The 21,190-nt window shown below is 40.6% G+C and overlaps 3 protein-coding genes across 3 annotated transcripts; 2 read left to right on the top strand and 1 right to left on the bottom strand.

Moving 5' to 3' along the window:
* The first annotated feature begins 359 nt into the window (after positions 1-359).
* Positions 360-6,384, top strand: LOC116600984 (olfactory receptor 18-like). The gene is made up of 2 exons (XM_032361545.1): positions 360-1,322; positions 6,316-6,384. Exons 1-2 carry the CDS (start codon positions 516-518, stop codon positions 6,382-6,384), a joined length of 876 nt encoding a protein of 291 aa, XP_032217436.1. The 5' UTR covers positions 360-515.
* A 275-nt stretch (positions 6,385-6,659) lies between these two features.
* Positions 6,660-7,592, bottom strand: LOC116571837 (olfactory receptor 7D4-like). The gene is given in 1 exon segment (XM_032310253.1): positions 6,660-7,592. A coding segment is annotated over 1 exon segment (933 nt).
* A 6,296-nt stretch (positions 7,593-13,888) lies between these two features.
* LOC116571866 (olfactory receptor 7E24-like) lies at positions 13,889-20,511 on the top strand. Its single transcript, XM_032310314.1, has 2 exons — positions 13,889-13,903; positions 19,567-20,511. Exon 2 carries the CDS (start codon positions 19,582-19,584, stop codon positions 20,509-20,511), a length of 930 nt encoding a protein of 309 aa, XP_032166205.1. The 5' UTR covers positions 13,889-13,903; positions 19,567-19,581.
* The last annotated feature ends 679 nt before the right edge of the window (positions 20,512-21,190 follow it).

The raw sequence follows: 21,190 nt of genomic DNA, 5'->3' as shown, positions 1-21,190 counted from the left end.
TGAAAGGAAAATATATCTACCACATTCACCACAGTGTTTGTCTTAGGGCAGCTGAAATGCAGGGGAATGGAATCATGCAGGGAAAGCAAGAAAACTGTTTTTACTGGCAACAAATATGAGTTCTGAAGCCAAGTATAATTAGGTATTTCTATGTTTGTATATTTGTATGTTTCTCTAACATTCTTTGGCTCAATGTCTTCATAGTGGGTATATATAGAAACAGGTAAATAACTCAGACACCAGTAAGGAAAGAGATCTAAGAAGAATTTACAATTGAGAAATGTTGCTGAAGGTACTGGGATGTACGCTGGGAAGCGCAAATTGCTTGAATCAAAATAGGTGCATTTAGCTGGGTGTCTCTATACTTGTTTTGTTTATTCAACACTCTCTTCTCTTTTGAGAGGTGTTCCACCTGCCTGGAACCACAGAATCTAACAGCTGTCTCAGAGTTCCTTCTCCTGGGCCTCTCAGATGATCCAGAACTGGAGCCCATTCTCTTTGGGCTTTTCTTGTCCATGTACCTGGTCACCTTGCTTGGGAACCTGCTCATCATCCTGGCCGTCAGCTCTGACTCCCACCTCCACACGCCCATGTACTTCTTCCTCTCCAACCTGTCCTTGGCTGATATTTGTTTCAGCACCACGACAATCCCCAAGATGCTGGTGAACATTCAAACACACAGCAAGTCTATCACCTATGCAGGCTGCCTAACTCAGGTGTCCTTTTTTTTCCTGTTTGGGTGTTTGGACAACCTGCTCCTGGCTGTAATGGCCTATGACCGGTTTGTGGCCATTTGTCACCCCCTGAACTATTCAGTTATCATGAACCCATGCTTCTGTAGCTTGTTGGTCCTGCTGTCATTTTTTGGCAGCCTTTTGGAATCTCAGATTCATTTTTTGATGGTGTCCCAACTTACCTTCTGCACAAATGTGGAAATTCATCATTTCTTTTGTGATGCACCTCAACTCTTCCACCTTGCCTGCTCTGATATCTCCATCCACACCATACTAATGTATTTTATTGGTGCCATCTTTGGTGGTGTTCCCCTCTCAGGGATCCTTTGTTCTTATACACGAATTGTTTCCTCCATTCTGAGAATCCCATCCACAGGTGGGAAGTACAAAGCCTTTTCTACCTGTAGCTCCCACCTGTTGGTTGTTTTCTTGTTTTATGGAACAGGCCTCGGAGTGTACCTCAGTTCATCTATCTCCCCCTCCCTCCAGAAGGGTGCAGTGGCCTCGGTGATGTACACTGTGGTCACCCCTATGCTGAACCCCTTCATCTACAGCCTGAGGAACAAGGACATCAAGAGGGCACTGTGGGGGACAATCAGCAGAATATTCTAATATCAGCATTTGTCTTAGTCTTTCTGGGTTCATAGAACTGGAAAATGCAGAGGTGGGAGCCCAAGTAGGGCTTCATCCCAGGACCTGGAGATCATGACCTGAGCCAAAGGCAGAGAAAACAGCTGAGCCACCCAAGTGTTGCATGTTATTTTCCTTTTTTTTTTCTTAGCAAAACTTAACTCCTTTATTATTATTATTATTATTATTATTATCTTTTATGAGCACTACAGCAATTTATTTAGCCATAAAGGAGCTTATATACATTCTTTTTTTAATTTTTTATTTATTTTCAACATAACAGTATTCATTATTTTTGCACCACACCCAGTGCTCCATGCAATCTGTGCCCTCTATAATACTCACCAACTGGTACCCCAACCTCCCACCCCCCCCGCCCCTTCAAAACCCTCAGATTGTTTTTCAGAGTCAGTCCATAGTCTCTCATGGTTCACCTCCCCTTCCAATTTACCCCAACTCCCTTCTCCTCTCTAACTCCCCATGTACATTCTTTTTAAAAAAAATTATTTATTTATTTTTATTTTCAGCATAACAATATTCCTTGTTTTTCCACCACACCCAGTGCTCCATGCAATCCATGCCCTCTCTAATACCCACCACCTGGTTCCCCCAACCTCCCACCCCACACCCCTTCAAAACCCTCAGATTGATTTTCAGAGTCCTTCTCCTCTCTAACTCCCCTTGTCCTCCATGCTATTTGTTATGCTCCACAAATAAGTGAAACCATATGATAATTGACTCTCTCTGCTTGACTTATTTCACTCAGCATAATCTCTTCCAGTCCCAACTATGTTGCTACAGAAGTTGGGTATTCGTCCTTTCTGATGGAGGCATAATACTCCAGAGTGTATATGGACCACATCTTCCTTATCCATTCATCCGTTGAAGGGCATCTTGGTTCTTTCCACTGTTTGGCGACCGTGGCCATTGCTGCTATAAACATTGGGGTACAGATGGCCCTTCTTTTCATGACATCTGTATCTTTGGGATAAATACCCAGGAGTGCAATGGCAGGGTCATAGGGAAGTTCTACTTTTAATTTCTTGAGGAATCTCCACACTGTCCTCCAGAGAGGCTGCACCAACTTGCATTCCCACCAACAGTGGAAGAGGGTTCCCCTTTCTCCATATCCTCTCCAACACATGTTGTTTCCTGTCTTGCTAATTCTAACTGATATAAGGTGATATCTTACATTACTATCTCTCTACTATGTTCCACCTGGCCATTCTAACTGATGTAAGGTGATATCTCAATGTGGTTTTAATTTGAATTTCCCTGATGGCTAGTGATGATGAACATTTTTTCATGTGTCTGATAGCCATTTGTATGTCTTGATTGGAGAAGTGTCTGTTCATATCTTCTGCCCATTTTTTTTTTATGTGTTTGCCTGTTTCATGTGTGTTGAGTTTGAGGAGTTCATTATAGATCCTGGATATCAACTCTATGGTCAATTAATCTTCGACAAAACAGGAAAAAATATACAGTGGAAACAAGACAGTCTCTTCAATAAATGGTGCTGGGAAAACTGGACAGCTGTATGTAGAAGAATGAAGCTCGACCATTCTCTTACACTGTACACAAAGATAAACTCAAAATGGATAAAAGGCCTTTGGAGACTTATCTTGAAAGAAGTTGCTGTGGCTGATATTGAAGAGGTTACTGCCTTTGTTCTCCTCTAGAATTCGGATGGATTCCTGTCTCATGTTGAGATCTTTCATCCATTTTGAGTTTATCTTTGTGTACGGTGTAAGAGAATGGTCGAGTATCATTCTTCTACAGATAGCTGTCCAGTTTTCCCAGCACCATTTATTGAAGAGACTGTCTTTTTTCCACTGGATATTTTTTCTTGTTTTGTCAAAGATGATTTGCCCTTAGAGTTGAGGGTGCATATCTGGGCTCTCTACTATGTTCCACTGGTCTATGTGTTTGTTTTTAAGCCAGTACCATGCTGTCTTGGTGATCACAGCTTTGTAATAAAGCTTGAAATCAGGTAACGTGATGCCCCCAGTTTTATTTATTTTTATTTCTTTTCAGCGTAACTTTGATTCCACACCCCCACTCACCACCATTTGTTAGGAGGATCTAAATCCTACCTTAAAGTCCAAAACATCTAATACATTTTTGTGCCTTAATGATCTTGATCATATTTCTTTTAAAGTAGACTTCACACCCACCATGGAGTCCAACATGGGGTTTGAACCCACAACCCTAAGATCAAGACCCAAGCTGAGATAAAGAATCAGATGCTCAACTGACTAGGCCTTCCAGAGTCCCATCTTGATCAGATTTCTGGGTGAATAGGATAACTATTGAATTTCCTTCTGAAGCTGAAGTGAGACACTATTAATATTGAGTTTGAATAAACAGTTATCAAGTTTCCTGGAACTTCCCTAGGAAAACTGGGGTGTACAATTCCCAAGGAATAGATGGGAGAGTTACTACCAGAACAGAGGTGATCCTAATTTTCCTGATGATTGTCCTTCCTATTCCATCTAATTTCTCCCCAGTTATATCACTAGACACAAAAGGACAAATACTGTATATTTCCACTTATGTAAGAGGCCTATAGTAGTCAAAATCACAGAGACAGAGAGTAGAATGGTGGGAGCCAGCAGCTGGGGGTTGGAGAAGGGACATTAGGGTTTAATGGACAGTTTCAGTTTGGGAAGGTAGAAAAGTTCTAGAGATGGATGGTAGTGATGGTTGTGAATGTACTTACTACTACTGATCTATACATTGAAAATGGTTAAGGTGGTAAATTTTATGTAATATTTCCACAATTAAAAACAACAACAGGGGCACTTGGGTGACTCATTGTGTTAAAGCATCTGCCTTCAGCTGGGGTCATCATCCCAGGGTCCTGGGTTCTAGCCCCACATCGGGATCTCTGCTCAGATGGAAGCCTGCTTCCCTTCCTCTCTCTGTCTGCCTCTCTGTCTTCTTGTAATATCTGCCTGTCAAATAAATAAATAAAATCTTAAAAAGAACAACAGCAGAGATTATGCTGAGTGAAATAAATCAAGCAGAGAGAGTCAATTATTATATGGTTTCACTTATTTGTGGAGCATAACAAATAGCATGGAGGACATGGGTATATAGAGAAAAGGGAGTTGGGGGAAATTGGAAGGGGAGGTGAACCATGAGAGACTATGGACTCTGAAAAACAATCTGAGGGTTTTGAAGGGGCGGGGGGTGGGAGGTTGGTGTACCAGGTGGTGGGTATTATAGAGGGCATGGATTGCATGGAGCACTGGGTGTGGTGCAAAAATAATGAATACTGTTATGTTGAAAATAAATAAAAAATAAATTTAAAAAAATGAATACTGTTATGCTGAAAGGAAATATAAAATTAAACAAAAACAACAACAAAAACAACAAAGATCTCCTGTCAGAAATAAGGGACATCTTGCTTCAAATGTTGGGTGTTTCTCAGCCCTCTGCAATCAACCACTGTAGGGATCTGCCTTGGCAAGATCATGCCTCTTTCTTGGGGCAACCCACATATGATAACTGTTTGATTTGGGGGGGGTAAACATTTATATCCTTTGCCCTAATTCCAGCCAACTCTAAGACATCATCTTAACTCCAGGGCTCCCTGCTGTGTTTGGAGGTCTTCGATGGATTTCAGTTTGGCTTGACTTTTTCCAGTGTTCTTCCTTGTTGTAAAGAATTTGCCAGACAACAAGATTGCCCTCCCCTCTCACAGCAGTCACCAGTTCAGGAGTCTCTAGGTCCACTCTCACATCAGACTAGTTGAATACAAATTTGGAAACTTTTTCACATTCGATGATTTGCTAGAATGATTCAAACTGAGAGGATTGCCTCAGATTTGATGACGAACTAGAATAACTCATAGAACTCAAGAAACAGTATACTACGATTGCAGTTTTATTACAGCAAAAAGATACAAATTAGATTCAGCCAAAGGGAGATATACATAATACAAGGTCTAGAACATCCCACATATGAAGGCTTTTGTTGTCTTCTTTCCTTGGAGTTCAGACCCATTACCTTTTCCTGGGTCGATATCAGTGACAATACTCAAAGACTGTTACCAATCAGGTAGTACATCTGAGTTCCAGTGTCCAAAATTTTTATTGAGGCTTTGCTATGTAGATATAATTATTTGAATTATGGTGTATATGGCTGAGCTCAATTTCCAGCCTCCTACCAAAGGCTGGGCTGATATCTCTTTCCCCAAAGCTCCAGCCTTTTCATCACATGGCTGGTCTCTTTGGCATGGCCAACACTCATCCTGAGCCATTTCATTAGCATAAGCTATGAGTTGTGGTCTATGAGGCCCTCCATAAATAGTCAATCACTCCAGATCACTGGGAAATTTCAGGTGTTTAAAAATTACCCCTCGGAGCTGGGACACTCTCTCTTTAGAGGAATCCAAATTCCTAACTACACATCTGCCCTTGACCAGTTGTTGATTCCAGGAGCACTGCCTGGTAAACATCCTGTGTGCTAATTGTTTTCTAATTGTCTGCTTCACAAGGAACTCAGTGTGGAACACGTTGTTACTAATAACATTTATTTGAGAAAATTTAAAACCAGTTCCATGGTAGTTGAAATGGCCCATAATATTCTTTGAATTACAAACCCAACACTAAGCTCAGGAATGGGTAATATCAAGGAAAGGAGAAGAGGAATGGGAGCATTCATTAATTCAGTCTCCCTGGGGGCAGTAGGGAGGCAGGCACCCGCTGAAAAGCTGAAGGAGTCTGGAACCCAAACTCAGAGTTGTTTGGAAATGCACTCAATAAGCATATGGAGAACAGTTCAACCTTGCTAATAACCAAATAAATAATTTATCCTTTAGTGTATATAGTCTGTTTGGACTTATAATGTGATCAGAGAAACTGAGATCCTGGATTTATGCTTAATGAGGGCAAAGATTTTTTTTTTCCACTTCACTCCTATGTTCTAGACACCTACTGCAGCCTTTACTGTAAAGGAACTAGCCAAAGTTATTGATAAAATGCACTATTTCATAATCCTCATGCAACTATTCTGATTAGGTACTTAAATTGGTACTGGATTGGAAATCCAAGCTGAGGTGTAGTAATAGAAAAGTAAAAGGAGGGGATGTGGAGAGTAGGAGTGAGGATAACAGAGCAGTCAACATAAGAGGTTAAGATACATCAGAAAAGGGACTCACAAAGCAATTCTGAGCAAAGTCACTTATGAAGGATGGGTGAGAAGTAAAACTTAATGTCACCAAGAGGCAGAATTTTTTTAGACCACTGCTGCTGTTCCTGTCAGTTCAAAAACCCAGGACAAGCATTCATATCACTGAACGTAGATTGTTCTCCCCAAAACTGATTGTAGAGCCCTCCTGATGTCCCTGTTCGATAGGGTGTAGACGATGGGGTTCAGCATTGGGGTAACCACAGTGTACATCACTGAGGCAATCATGCCCCTCCAGGAAGATGCATCAGAACTGAGATACACACCAAGGCCTGTCCCATAGAATAAAGAAACCACAGACAGGTGAGATGCACCGATAGAAAATGCATTGTACTTCCCATTAGTTGATGGGATTCTCAGGATTGAAGAGGTGATTTGGGTATAGGAGAAAAGGATCCCAGAGAAAGGAATGATGCCAAGAAGGCTAGTTACTATATATAGCAGGATATGATTGACCAATGTGTCTGGGCAGGCAAGTCTGAGGGCCTTCGCAAGTTCACAGTAAAAGAGTGGAATTACCCAGTTGATGCAGAAGGAAAGCTGTAGTATCAACAGACTCTGGGTCAGGGAGTATGACAAGCTGATGAACCAGGACATGAGAACCAGGAGGCCACAGAGCTGTGGGTTCATGATGACTGGGTAGTGCAAGGGGTGGCAGATGGCCACAAACTAGTCATAGGCCATCACAGTGAGGAGAAAAGTGTCCATACCTCCAAAAACCATAAAGAAATACATCTGGGTGATGCAGCCTGCATAGGTGATGGATTTGCTCCGTGTTTGGATGTTCATCAGCATCTTAGGGACCGTGGTAGAGATAAAACTTATGTCAGCAAAGGACAAGTTGGAGAGGAAGAAATACATGTGGGTGTGGAGGTGGGAGTCACAGCTGATGGCCAGGATGATGAGCAGGTTCCCAAGCACGGTGACCAGGTCCATGGACAAGTACAGACCAAAGAGAAGGGGTTGAGGCACTGAGTCTTGGGAAAATCCCAGGAGTAAAAATTCTGAAGCACTTGTTAGATTTCTTGCTACCATGTTGCCAACTCATCAGCTAGATGATATACGCAGGGAATGACCATGAAATAGGCACTAGATAGACTATAGAATCTCTCTACTATTTTTGTTTCTTGGAGTGAAGTGCTGTGCATAATAGCCATAACATTACAAAGTTTAGGAATCCTACGTTCTGTTATTCATTCCATGCAACAGTTAATAATGTTGATCAACCCCTGTCCATTGGCCTCTGGGACACTCATTTATCCTATTTATCTAGAATCATCAAATCTAAAAGTTAAGAACACTGTTAGATCTTAGCAATAAAGTGGTCCAAAATCACTCTAAAACAAATGTGGAACATGAGGTCCAGTGAACCTCAGTAACTTAATCTGGATTATCCAACTTGTCTGGAACCCTATAAAGGGTCAGATAAATATGTCTCAGAGGTCAGAAAATTTGAGAGTCTCTCAAATATTTGGATAGACTACTTCAGGATGAACAGCATGTAGGTTTACTCTTCAAAGGAAATGAAAGGAAGAAAAAGAGAATGTTCTTACCAAGTAATAAACCACATGAACAAATTATTAATGCTTAGTGTACCAGGAGCCATCAACATACTGCAGGACCAGGGCCAGATGCTTCCCGGACATTATTATTGCTTGACAAAATATCTTTCATCTATGAACTTAAATATTGGTGAAAATGTCTAATGAAAACATAGGTGTCACGGTTTCAACCATTTCAGTACCATAAGTACCATAAGATCAGTACCATCATAACCTGAGTACCATAAGATAAAACACTACTAAGGTCACAAACAGAATTTTGAGTCATATCCTCAGTGGTGCTCTTCACTCGGTGGGTAGCTTCGTCAGTGAAGTGTCTGCCTTTAGCTCAGTTCGTGATCCCAGGAGTCTGGGATCAAGTCCAGCAAAGGGCTCCTTGCTCAGCGGGGAACCTACTTCTCCATCTTCCTCTGCCTACAATTCCTCTGCTTGTGCTCTCGCTCTCTCTGTCAAATAAATAAACAAATAAAGTCTTAAAAAAGTTTCCATAAGAAAAAGTTTTTTTTGTAACTGTGTATTGGCAGATGTTAACTGGAATTATTTTGGTAATTCATCAAATATTATATGTGCTATATTACATATATATATATATATACACACACACACACACACAAATATATATAATAATTTTTTAAAATTTATTTTTTATTTATTTTCAGCATAACAGTATTCATTATTTTTGCACCACACCCAGTGCTCCATGCAATCCGTGCCCTCTATAATACCCACCACCTGGTACCCCGACCTCCCACCCTCTGCCCCTTTAAAACCCTCAGATTGATTTTCAGAGTCCATAGTCTCTCATGGTTCACATCCCCTTCCAATTTACCCCAACTCCCTTCTCCTCTCTAACTCCCCATGTCCTCCATGCTATTTGTTATGCTTTATTTAATTATTTGACAGAGAGATTGAGAGAGAGAGAGAGATTGAACACAGGCAGGGGGAGCTCCACAGGGAGAGGAAGAAGCAGGCCCCCACCAAGCAGGGAGCCTGATGTGCGGCTCAATCCCAGGACCCTTGGGATCATGACCTGAGCTGAAGGCAGACATTTAACCAACTGAGCCACTCAGGCACCCCATATGTGCAATATATTGAATCATTATGTTGCACACCTGAAACTAATATTATGTTGCATGCCAATTTTATCTCAAAAAGAGAAAACTCACAAAAACCCCAAAGCAGATAGTGTTTCTGGAATGATAAAAAAGATCACATCAGAGGCAAATTGATTAACTATGAATGAACATCTTTGTTCTGACCCTTGGTGGGGTGAGCAGTTTGCAAGCATCTCTGCTGAGTTCTGGTGAGAGAATCATGACTCATCTTTAAATTATGACAGTTTGTAAAAGATTCCCTTGACCTCTAGTAAGTGTGGCTTACTTTCTTGCCTTCAGATCTGTTCTGTTGGGCAGTATATCAGAGAATGCACAGGAAATGCCCACAATTATGGTTATTTCCTGGAGTATGTTGTGTGCATTAACATCATCAACTGGATTAGAATCTAGGAAAACAATTTCATTTCCTATAGGCGCTGGATGGTGATTCAAACGGGTGATGGAAATGAGGAACAGCGTGCATCTTAAGAAGAGTTTCCCACACATCAGAAACATTTTATCTTAGAACCAGAGGTTAGAAATTAAAAGTGGAGGATACAACCACTTGTCATTTATACTTTCCCCTTTCTTCATGTACCAAATACATGTTTGTTTTCTGTTTCTTTTGTTTCTAGTGTCCAGAGCAAGAAGGGCATCTTTGGGATAGGCTAAGTGTTAGCTGTTGGGGATAAAATGATTAATGATGTGGTTTTGTCCTAAGGAACCCCACCTCAGAGACATTAATGGATGCAGAAACCTAACATTGTAATACAGTGAATTAAATGCTAAGATAAAGGCAGTCTGCAAAGTGAAGTACAGAAAGGAGCCCCAAATTTAGCCTGAAGTGATGGAGTCAGGGGGGGCATTCCTGGAGGAAGAGATCCCTGGGCAAGGAGTTGTCAGGTTGATGATTGAGTCTGGGCTTATCTGGCACAGAAGGTAGCAAGGGAAAAGGTCCATACAGAAAAAGCAGCATGGGACAGAGTGCTCTTAGCAATCTGCTGAAGCACAAGGTGGGACATGGGAACAGTGAAAATGAGGTTGGAGATGCACAGGGACCACATCTCTGGGAACCTTGAAAAAAACAATGGATAAAGGATAGGGGCCACGTAGGACCTGTGACATGTAACATGATCATATCACAATTTTCCCTGGTGCCTGGAGTTAAATACAGACTTAAGGCAGGCAAAACTAGGGCCAAAGGAAACAGGGTTATGAGTCATCACATCATTAATATTGAAGGGACAAAGCCACTTGTTTTAGGAAGAGGAAGAATGGCCAGAAGAGGTGAATAAATTAGTCCAATGTCTTGTTAATGATTCCATGTCCTTACTTAGGAATGAGACCTGATACCCAAGTGCAATCACACAAACTATGAGATAGGGACTTGTAGGTTTCAGTGTCTCGCAGGATGTTCCGAGAGCAAAGGCATAGAATGTCAAAGGGGAGACTGGATGGTGGATCATCCTGTGTGATTCTCTTTCCCCCTTATCCACCTGCATCTTTATATACTATAACCTTGGATACCAGAGAACATGGACTCTTCACTATTGAAAATCTCTTTAAGAAACACAGATGAGGGGGAAGAAAGAAGTAGGACAGGTCCTTTTGAAGAAACAGGAGGTGTTCCCCAACAAATGAAGGTGGCAAAGAAGGATTCAGAAAGGCTATGTCTAGGCTGAGTGAAGGTGGAAGCTCTGGAGTTTTGGAACCAGGTAGGAGAAACAAATCGATACCTAATGGTAAAAGTCTATTAGTACCTGGGGGCATCCATTGGTACACCTCCCACTGGTAACAGTGTCACTACACACTGTGGTAATGGAAAGTTCTATGGTATCCAAGAGTGGGTGCTCTGTCTCTTCCTCCTCATCCCTATAATTTCCATCAACCACCCATTGAGATAACATAGAACCAGAGTAAAAACTCACTCACAACAGCAACTTTGAACAAGAAGTGTACCCATTCACCCTCCCATGCAACTGGCTATGAGAGCTCACTAGTGACTTCAATTTAATAGGATTTTCATCCTGTTCAAGAATTCTAAAACATCTCAACACACAACTCCTTCTCCAATCCCCTATGCTCCTGTCACTTGGTCATTTGGGCTCTCTAAAAATTTCCTTTGTCATTTATGTACACATACATAAGCACAATTTCTTACACACTCAATTTAATTGGGTAAAGACTGAAGTTTTCTTCACATCAGTGAATGAGAAATAAAACTCTGAGTTTGTCTTCAAGCCAAGCCTTGAGATGATCCACATTTTGAATGTAGAGGTCTCTGAGAACCAACGCTTGAAGTATTTAAGCAAGGGATCAAGTCACCAGATAAATATGTAAAAATGAACAGTTGTCTAATATAATAACACACATAACTGAACAGAAAAATTGAAACCTGAGCTGTCTTTCAAAACAGCAAAAAACCTACATCTCCAATGCATAAATTCCAAACCCCAAACCAGGACTATAGAGAGAAAAACAGAACGTTCTCCTTAGAGACATATATTTTAACGAGAAAATAGAAATTCAATAAGATTTCTGGTATAGAAGACCTAATTATCTCTAAATTATTTGATTAAGTCAGTGACTGTACAGATATAAAAGTCATGTGTTGCTCTTTGTAGTTGAAAAAAAAAGTGTCTGAATTTTATGATGAGATAAGTAACTTGTAAGTCAGAAATGAGGAACAGAAGTCAGCTTCTTCTGGAGAAGAGGAGGGGGTCTAGATACCACCCCCCAACCCAGTGCATTCACTTCTCTCTATCAATTAATAATAGCCAAGTCCTTAGAGATTGGGAGAACATGGACCAGTCTGGCTAATTATGTGCCAAGTGCTTTGAGCCCTCAACTGTAAACAATCAGCCTGTGCTTTCCAGCCTTTTAGTTATCAGTCCCAGGTCAGTGGGCTCCATACATGTGTCTCCTCCTCCCAGAGCTGTCTGCTTGGTGACACCCATACCGGCATCTGTCTTCCTGCCACTCCTGGAAACAAAGCCTCAGTCCTCACCCAGCTCCAGGCAGGGGAGAGGCAGCCAGCTCTGCAAGCCTCCATCCTCCTCCAGCAGAGACACTGTACAGACCAGTGAGTAGGAAGTACAGTGGGAGTGACTGAATTCAGGAGGGACAGGGAGAGAAAGCATTGCTCCCTTCTCAGCAGACCACGAGGACAGTTGGGATAGACAGGAGGGGACCAAAGCAAAGATTCAATGCCAAGCCCTATGAAGACCTAGTGTTGTTGGTTCCGGCAGGGACCCTAGCACTCGTATTTAGATTTCTATTTTTGTCTCTTGCTAGTTCTATTTCTCCTGGCATCATCCCATCAGAACAGGAAAGAGGTCCTTTTTAACTGTCCCCTAAGGCTTCCAAATGGCCATGAAGGTGATGATGATGGTGATGAAGGAAATGATATCAGTAAACAGAATGTTGCAAACCATTAGCTTGGGACTCCATGTGCCAGACACCAAGATGAATTTTTTATGTAGTTTGCAAACTTTTATCTGCATTGCCACTCCCGGAGAGACAGCAACATGTATTATCATCATTTCAGAGTTAAGGAGAGGAGCATAATATTTTTTTTCACTTCCTGATTTTATTTATTTTTTTGACCAACTCACCTTTCAAAAAAGTTTTTATTTAAATTCCAGTTAGAAGAAAGGAGGGAAAAATGAAGGGGGGTGGGAATCAGAGGGGACATGAACCATGAGAGACTGTGGAGTCCACAGGACTCCAGGAACCAACCTGAGGGTTTTAGAAGGGAGGGACTGGGGGATGAGATAGCCTGGTGGTGGGTTTTAAGGAGGGCATGTGTTGCATGGAGCATTGGGTGTTATACGCAAATAATGAACCAGGGAACATTACATCAAAAACTAGTGATGTACTGCATGGTGACTAACGTAATAATAAAATAAATTGCAGTTAGTTAACATACAGTATACTATTAGTTTCAGTTGTACAATATGTTGATTCCACACTTCCGGACATCACCCAGTGCTCATCAGGCCAAGTCCCTCCTTAATCCCGTCACCTATTTCACCCATCCCCCCAACCACCTCCCCTCTGGTAACCATCAGTTTGTTAAGAGTCTGTTTCTTTCCTCTCTCTGTGTTCCCCCCCTCCTTTGCTAGTTTGTTTTGTTTCTTAAATTCCACATATGAGGGAAATCATATGGTAGTATTCTTTTTCTGACTGACTTCTTTTGCTTCGTATAATACTCTCTAGCTCCATTGCAAATCTCATTCCTTTGAAGGCTGGCTAGTATTCTATTGCATACATATAGCACATCTTCCTCATCAATTTTTCAGTCAATTGACACTTAGGCTGTTTCCCAACAGTTTCCCAACAAGACTGTTGTTGAAAATGCTGCTATGAACATCCTTGCACATGTATCCCTTTGAATCAGTATTTTTTTAAAAAGATTTTATTTATTTATTTGACAGAGAGAGAGAGAGACAGCAAGAGAGGGAACACAAGCAGGGAGAGTGGGAGAGAGAGAAGCAGGCTTCCTGCTGAGCAGGCAGCCTGAATCAGGACTTGATCTCAGGCGTCAGAAATCATGACCTGAGCACCAGGCAGATGCCTAATGATTGATGCACTCAGGTGCCCCATGGATCAGTATTATTTTGTCTTTTAAATACCCAGGAGTGCAGCTACTGGATCATAAAAAATAGTTCTATTTTTTTATTTTTTTAAAGTTTTATTTTTTTAATTTCTTTTCAGCATTCCAGAATTCATTGTTTATGCACCGCACCCAGTGCTCCATGCAATACATGCCCTCCAAAATACCAACCACCAGGCTCACCCAATTATTAAAACTTATGCACACAAACACAGACTTAAATGGTACCATTTGAAATGTAGAGAAATGTAAACAAATGCAAAGATGCTGTATTAAAGCCTAACTGGGTAAAATTAACCACAGTTCGTACTGTACTACTGTAAAAATCTGGCAGCCACATCCTGTTGTTATTGCAGTGAGCTCAATATTGCTAGTATCTGCTTAAAATGTCCTGTGACACTAATCATCTCCACATGAGCAGTTCATCTCTCCAGCAAATTGCATATCCCAGTAAAAATAATGAATACTGTTGTGTTGAAAATAAATAATAAAAAAAGAAGTATTATAGAACTGAAAAAAAAAGTAATCTATTTGCAGTTCTCCCCTCTTTTTCATTGTGTTTAGTGCAATATCATAAACTTTGAATAACATCATGGGACCCATCTCAAGAAGCAGAGAGAAGTCATGACATTACAAGAAAATGTTGAATTGCTTGATATGTACCATAGATTGAGGTCTGTAGCTGCAGTTGCCCACCATTTCAAAATAAATGAATCTAAAGTAAGGACCATTGTAAAAAAAAAAAAAAAAAAAGGAAAGGGACATTTGTCAATCTGTCACTACAACTATACCAACAGATAAAGGCAGTCCTGATCATAAACCTAACTAAACACTAGAGTCCATCTATCCCTTCCTGCCTTAAATTCCAGTGTTTGCTTCTCTTCCTTACTAATAAATGTCCTTTGTGACCCTCCCCCCACCCCTAGAATAGGGCACCTTTCATTTGCACTAAAATCTGTTTAGGCAGACACCTTTTCTTAATGGTGTTTGGGAACTCATCTGCTTTTAACTGGCAAACTTGCTTCTCCTGTTATCTTGATATTTTTTCTTAAGTTCAGCCTTGTTCTAAAATTATCAAACCATTCTTTACTTGTGTTAAATTCTCCAGCTTTAGACTATTCACTTGCTTTTTGCTTTGTCATATGACTTTGCTTTTCCTCAAATTATATTCAAGTCTATAGCTACACCTTTTCTATAACAACTTTGCACCCACAGCAAAGCTTCATTTTTTTTTTTCATTTTTAATATGAGGTAAAAAATTACATTGCAAAAAGTGCAAGATTTTTACATCTTTTGGTATAGTTGTAGTGAGTAGTTCTATTTTTAACTTTCTGAGGAACCTCCATACTGTTTTCTAGAGTGGCTGCACCAGTTTGCATTCCTGCCAACAGAACACGAGTGTTCCTTTTTCTCCACATCCTCACCAACTCTTGTTTCTTGTATTGTTGATTTTAGCCACTCTGACAGGTATGAAGTAATATATTATTGTAGTTTTGATTTGCATTTCCCTGATGATGAGCAATGTTGACCATCTGTATGTCTTCTTTGGAAAATTATCTATTCCTGTATTCTGTTCATGTTTTAATTGGATTATTTGTTTTTGGGGTGTTGAGTTTCATAAGTTTTCTTTGCATATTTTGGATACTAACCCTTTATCAGATATGACGTTTACAAATACCATCTCCCATTCCATAGTTGCTTTTTAGTATTGTTGATTGCTTCCTTGGCTACACAGAAGCTTTTTAAATTTTATCAGATCCTGGGGTATACAGGGGATGAATTCAGGTTTGAATGCAGACAGTGAGACTGTTCACAGGCTACCCAGACAGTATTCTCTCCTGCCTATCCAATTCTCACCTCTCTTTCCTGTTACTCCAGGCAAAGACCTCCCCTTGCTGCACTCTTCCTATTTGGCTGTTCATGCTAGAAGACACCAGAGAGCCGTTAGTGTCGCCTGCTGCATCAACTGTAGAAAAGATGGCTGAGATGAAGGTAGAGATCATAAAGAGTCAGCTCATGACAATTCAGGGTAGCTCTCTTTCTAGCCTCAGATCTCAGATTTTGCTTCATATTTCACTTCCTCCTCCATTCCTATAATTTAGGTCCTCTTGATCTTTAAGGGAGATACAGGGTCAGGATGTTAGATTCCATTCTTAGTCAGGAGATAAAAAACTGTTGCAAGATTATCTTAGCAATTTTGGAAAAGACCTCTGGATTGTATTTAAACTCTCTGAAGTGCAGGGAAACAGAACAAACAAGTCAGTTCATGCACCTCAGAGACCCACCACTTAATTCTGAATCTTATCTCCTTTACCTTCATCTGTATGACATTGGGAGAGTTCTTAATGTCTTTGAGCCAGTTTCTACAACTGTACTGAGCAAGAATTAAGATAAGCACTGGCCATGTGACTAAATATATTAGATGCATATAGTAAGGATAAGGTAAATTTTAGATATTGTTGTGGTTGTTATTGTCATTATCAAGGCTAAGCACCATCTATCCAACTAAAATATCCTGTGATCAGAAGGTTCAGTTTTCCCTAGATCCTGAAAGAACTCAGTTTTTTTGTCCCTATGCAGGTAGATACTGAGTGTTTCGAGGGAAGCAACTGAATCACAGTCATTTCTGATTTCCCAGAGCTTATACTTTGCTTGGCACAGTGTAGGCTCCTAGAGCACCGGTGATGTCTGTTAAATATTGAATGGACCCTTCTTTGGTTCTCAGAGACAGGGCAGAGACAGAGTGGGTTTCATGCCTTGGGTGCTTTGCTTCCTTCCAATGATGTTTCACAGAGCTAGATGAAAAATAAAACAGTGCTTCTCTGTATCTATGCCACAGATTTTCTAACAGACCTATCATTTTCCACTTAATAGACTCTTCATTTGAGAATTACTGGAGATTTCCATAAAGATGAAAATTTAAAGAGAGAAAAAGAGAAAGGGAGGCAAATCTTACTGCACTTAACTAAGACATATTTTACCATTTCCACCCTCTCTTTTTCTTATTTATTTCTTTCTTTGTTTCTTCTGGTTCCATACAAATTTCTGGATTATTTGCTCCAGCTCTTTGAAGAATACCAGTGGAATTTTGATCGGAATGGCATTAAAAGTATAGCTTGCTCTAGGCAGTATAGATATCTTAACAATGTTTATTCTTCCGATCCAAGAGCTTGGAATGGTCTTCTATCTTTTTGTGTCTTCTTCAATTTCTTTCATGAGTGTTCTGTAGTTCCTCGAGTACAGATCCTTTCCCTCTTGGGTTAGGTTTATTCCCAGGTATCTTATGGTTCTTGGTGCTATAGTAAATGGAATCGATTCTCTAATTTCCCTTTCTGTATTTTCATTGTTAGTGTATAAGAAAGCCACTGATTTCTGTACATTGACTTTGTATCCTGCCACGTTACTGAATTGCTGTATAATTCTAGTAATTTTGGAGTGGAGTCTTTTGGGTTTTCTATATAAAGAATCATGTCATCTTCAAAGAGAGAGAGTTTGACTTCTTCATTACCAGTAGGGATACCTTTTATTTCTCTTTGTTGTCTGATTGCTGTTGCTAGGACTTCTAATACTATGTTGAGCAAGAGTGGTGAGAATGGGCATCCTTGTCATGTTCCTGATCTCAACGGGAAGGCTGCAGGCATTTTCCCATTGAGGATGATATTTGCTGTGGGTCTCTCATAGATAGATTGTTTCTTTGTTTCTCTCTCTCTCTATCTTTCTTTCTTTTTTTTTAAGAGGGAGAGGCAGTGGGGGCTAGAATTGATCCCTCAAACCTGAGATCATAACCTGAGCCAAAATCAAGAATTGGACACTTAACCAATGGAGTCACCCAGGCACCTCTATTTCCACACATTCCTGAATGAGTTTCCTAGAACATGATAGGATTCTACCTCTCTGATATATAATAATAGTCATTAAACATTTGTCAGGATTGGATTTCACCAATAAACCCACCATTCCAGTAACAATGCCATTCTGATATACAAACCATGACTGAGTATTTATTGGGTGCAAACTTCTTTTAGATGTCACATGTATCTTGATATGAATGATATTCTCCCCATTTCTAGATGGAGGATAACAGCACAGAGAGTTTGGGATGCTGACATATATCCCATGTTTAGTCTGATTCCCATCCCAGCGCTCTGTGCACTCCACAGTGTTGAATGGTTGCTTTCTTTTCAAACATGCTTTCGTTCCAGATGAGCAAACAGAAACAGGACCAACAATTCCTTCTCTTGGGATTCTGTGAGTTCATCTGTGAACTAGGGAATTGGTAAAAGTGGTTTACAGGGGCCTTTGCTACATAAATATTATAGATCATAAGATTTTCTATGAATAGTAATGCATTTTGCAGCCTATTTTGGAAATCTGTGGTATAAAAATATTACTCCTTATCCAAGATAGGCACTTTCCCATGTATTTATCATGGAAAGACCATTGGAACACAGACTTTGGGGATCTTTCTGATTCTAATCCTTGATAATAGAAGCATGAAGTTGATTTTGTCTGTACTTTTATTAGGAAAACAAATGTAGATAATTAAGAGTAAAATTGTACATATATTAATTTATTTACAATGTAATTATCTTTTATGTCTATATATTATAGAAATTCTCATTTGTGTAATATGGAGGTGGGTACAAGAATTTTATTAGGAATATTCTAATAAGGGACACCTGGGTGGCACAGTCAGTTAAGTGTCCAACTCTTGATTTTGGCTCAGGTCATGATCTCAGACTCCTGAGATGGAGCCCCACATTGGGCTCTGTGCTCAGTGTGAAGGCAGCTTAACTTTCTCTCTCTCCCTCTACCTCCTCCTGCTGTACTCTCATTCTCTGTGTGTCTCCCTGAATAAATACGTATTTTTTTAAAAGGATATATTGTAATAAGAAATTAAGAGATAATAAAGTTCATCTTTCAGGTAATACTATGCCACGTTTGAAGTGCTTGAAATAGATGTATATACTTCAATGACACTTAAAACACATTCTTGTGGTAAGTGAGAACTCAGGAAACAATATGTGTATTATTATAGTATTAAATACGTTTTTAAGGGGACACCTGAGTGGCTCAGTTGGTTAAGCAGCTGCCTTCGGCTCAGGTCATGATCCCAGCATCCTGGGATCGAGTCCCACATCGGGCTCCTTGCTTGGCAGGGAGCCTGCTTCTCCCTCTGCCTCTGCCTGCCATTCTGTCTGCCTGTGCTCGCTCTCTTTCCCTCTCTCTGACAAATAAATAAAATCTTTAAAAAATAAATAAATAAAATAAAAAAAATACGTTTTTAAGAAAACTGTTTATGGATGCATAAATCAGTACTAATATTGTGGATACATTCAAAGGAAAATGTATCTACCACATTCATGACAGTGTTTGTCTTTGGGCAGCTGAAATGCAGGGGAATGGGATCATGCAGGGAAAGCAAGAAAACTCAATTTTACTGGCAACAAATATGAGTTCTGAAGCCAAGTATAACGAGGTATTACTATGTTTGTACATTTGTATGTTTCTCTAACATTCTTTAGTTCAATGTCTTCATAGTGGGTATATATGGAAGCAAGTAAATAGCTCAGACAGCAGTAAGGAAAGAGTTCTAAGAAGAGTTTACAATTGAGAAATGTTGCGGAAGGTACTGGGATGTACGATGGGAAGTGCAAATTGCTTGAATCAAAATAGGCGCCTTTAGCTGGGTGTCTCTACACTTGTTTTGCTTATTCAATACTCTCTTCTCTTTTGAGAAGTGTCCCACCTGCATGGAACCACGGAATCTAACAGCTGTCTCAGAGTTCCTTCTGCTGGGCCTCTCAGATGATCCAGAACTGGAGCCCATTTTCTTTGGGCTCTTCCTGTCCTTGTATCTGGTCACCTTGCTTGGGAACCTGCTCATCATCCTGGCCGTCAGCTCTGACTCCCACCTCCACACGCCCATGTACTTCTTCCTCTCCAACCTGTCCTTGGCTGATATTGGTTTCAGCACCACGACAATCCCCAAGATGCTGGTGAACATTCAAACACACAGCAAGTCTATCACCTATGCAGGCTGCCTAACTCAGATGTTCTTTTTTTTCATGTTTGGGTGTTTGGACGATCTGCTCCTGGCTGTGATGGCCTATGACCGATTTGTGGCCATTTGTCATCCCCTGAACTATTCAGTCATTATGAACCCATGCCTCTGTGGCTTGTTGGTCTTAATGTCATTTTTCGGCAGCCTTTTAGACTCTCAGATTCATTGTTTGATGGTGTCCCAACTCACCTTTTGCACAAATGTGGAAATTCATCATTTCTTTTGTGATGCACCACAACTCTTCCACCTTGCCTGCTCTGATACCTCCATCCACACCATACTAATGTATTTTATTGGTGCCATCTTTGGTGGTGTTCCCCTCTCAGGGATCCTTTGTTCTTATACACGAATTGTTTCCTCCATTCTGAGAATCCCATCCACAGGTGGGAAGTACAAAGCCTTTTCTACCTGTAGCTCCCACCTGTTGGTTGTTTGCTTGTTTTATGTAACGGGCGTTGGAGTGTACCTGAGTTCATCCATCTCCTCCTCCCTCCAGAAGGGTGCAGTGGCCTCGGTGATGTACACTGTGGTCACTCCTATGCTGAACCCCTTCATCTACAGCCTGAGGAACAAGGACATCAAGAGGGCACTGTGGGGGATGATCAGCAGAATATTCTAATATCAGCATTTGTCTTAATATTTCTGTGTTCATAGAACTGGAACATGCAGGGAATCAACAACATCAAGAAATTCTGAATCTGCAGCCACATGGTATATATACCCATATGGATCTCTGCTTTTTGCTTATACAGCTATTCCTGTTAGCATAGCTCTAATGGAAATGGGGGATTATTTTGGACTCTCCACTTAATTCATAGTCCCTGCAGGATTATTTATATCTGTACTCCTCTCACTTTCTTTATGCATTGCCCAGGACTCTTGGTCATGTGCAGTCTTGTTTCTATCATTGCAAAATAATCATAACTCTCCCTCTCTTGTTTTTTCCCCTTTAAAAAGATATTTTATCTCTTCATTTGAGAGAAACAGCCCAAGCAAGGGGAGAGGCAGAGGGAGATGCAGGCTCCCTGTTGAGGTGGGAGCCCATCATGGGGCTTGATCGTGACCTGAGCCAAAGGCAGAGTAAATATCTGAGACACCCAGGTACCCCATCTTGTTATTTTCCTGTGATTCGCCCCCTCCCAAGTGTCATTTATTAGGAGGATCTAAATTCTTCCTTAAGGTCCAAAACATCTAATACATTTCTGTGCCTTAATGATCTTGATCGGATTTTCTTAAAAGTATGCTTCACACCCACCATGGAGTCCAACATGGGGCTGGGACATATGACCCTGAGATCA

Source organism: Mustela erminea, chromosome 1 (genome assembly GCF_009829155.1).
Source record: "Mustela erminea isolate mMusErm1 chromosome 1, mMusErm1.Pri, whole genome shotgun sequence".
In the NCBI taxonomy this organism is placed as follows: Eukaryota; Metazoa; Chordata; class Mammalia; order Carnivora; family Mustelidae; genus Mustela; species Mustela erminea.
This window is presented reverse-complemented; position numbering and strand designations above follow the sequence as displayed.

Bases quoted from the DNA above. Each gene is read 5' to 3' on its own strand.
- LOC116600984 (XM_032361545.1), top strand. From the start codon at position 516: ATGTACCTGGTCACCTTGCTTGGGAACCTGCTCATCATCCTGGCCGTC. The intron at 1,323-6,315 runs GGGACAATCAGC...ACTGCAGCCTTT, and splicing joins ACATCAAGAGGGCACTGTGG to ACTGTAAAGGAACTAGCCAA.
- LOC116571866 (XM_032310314.1), top strand. From the start codon at position 19,582: ATGGAACCACGGAATCTAACAGCTGTCTCAGAGTTCCTTCTGCTGGGC.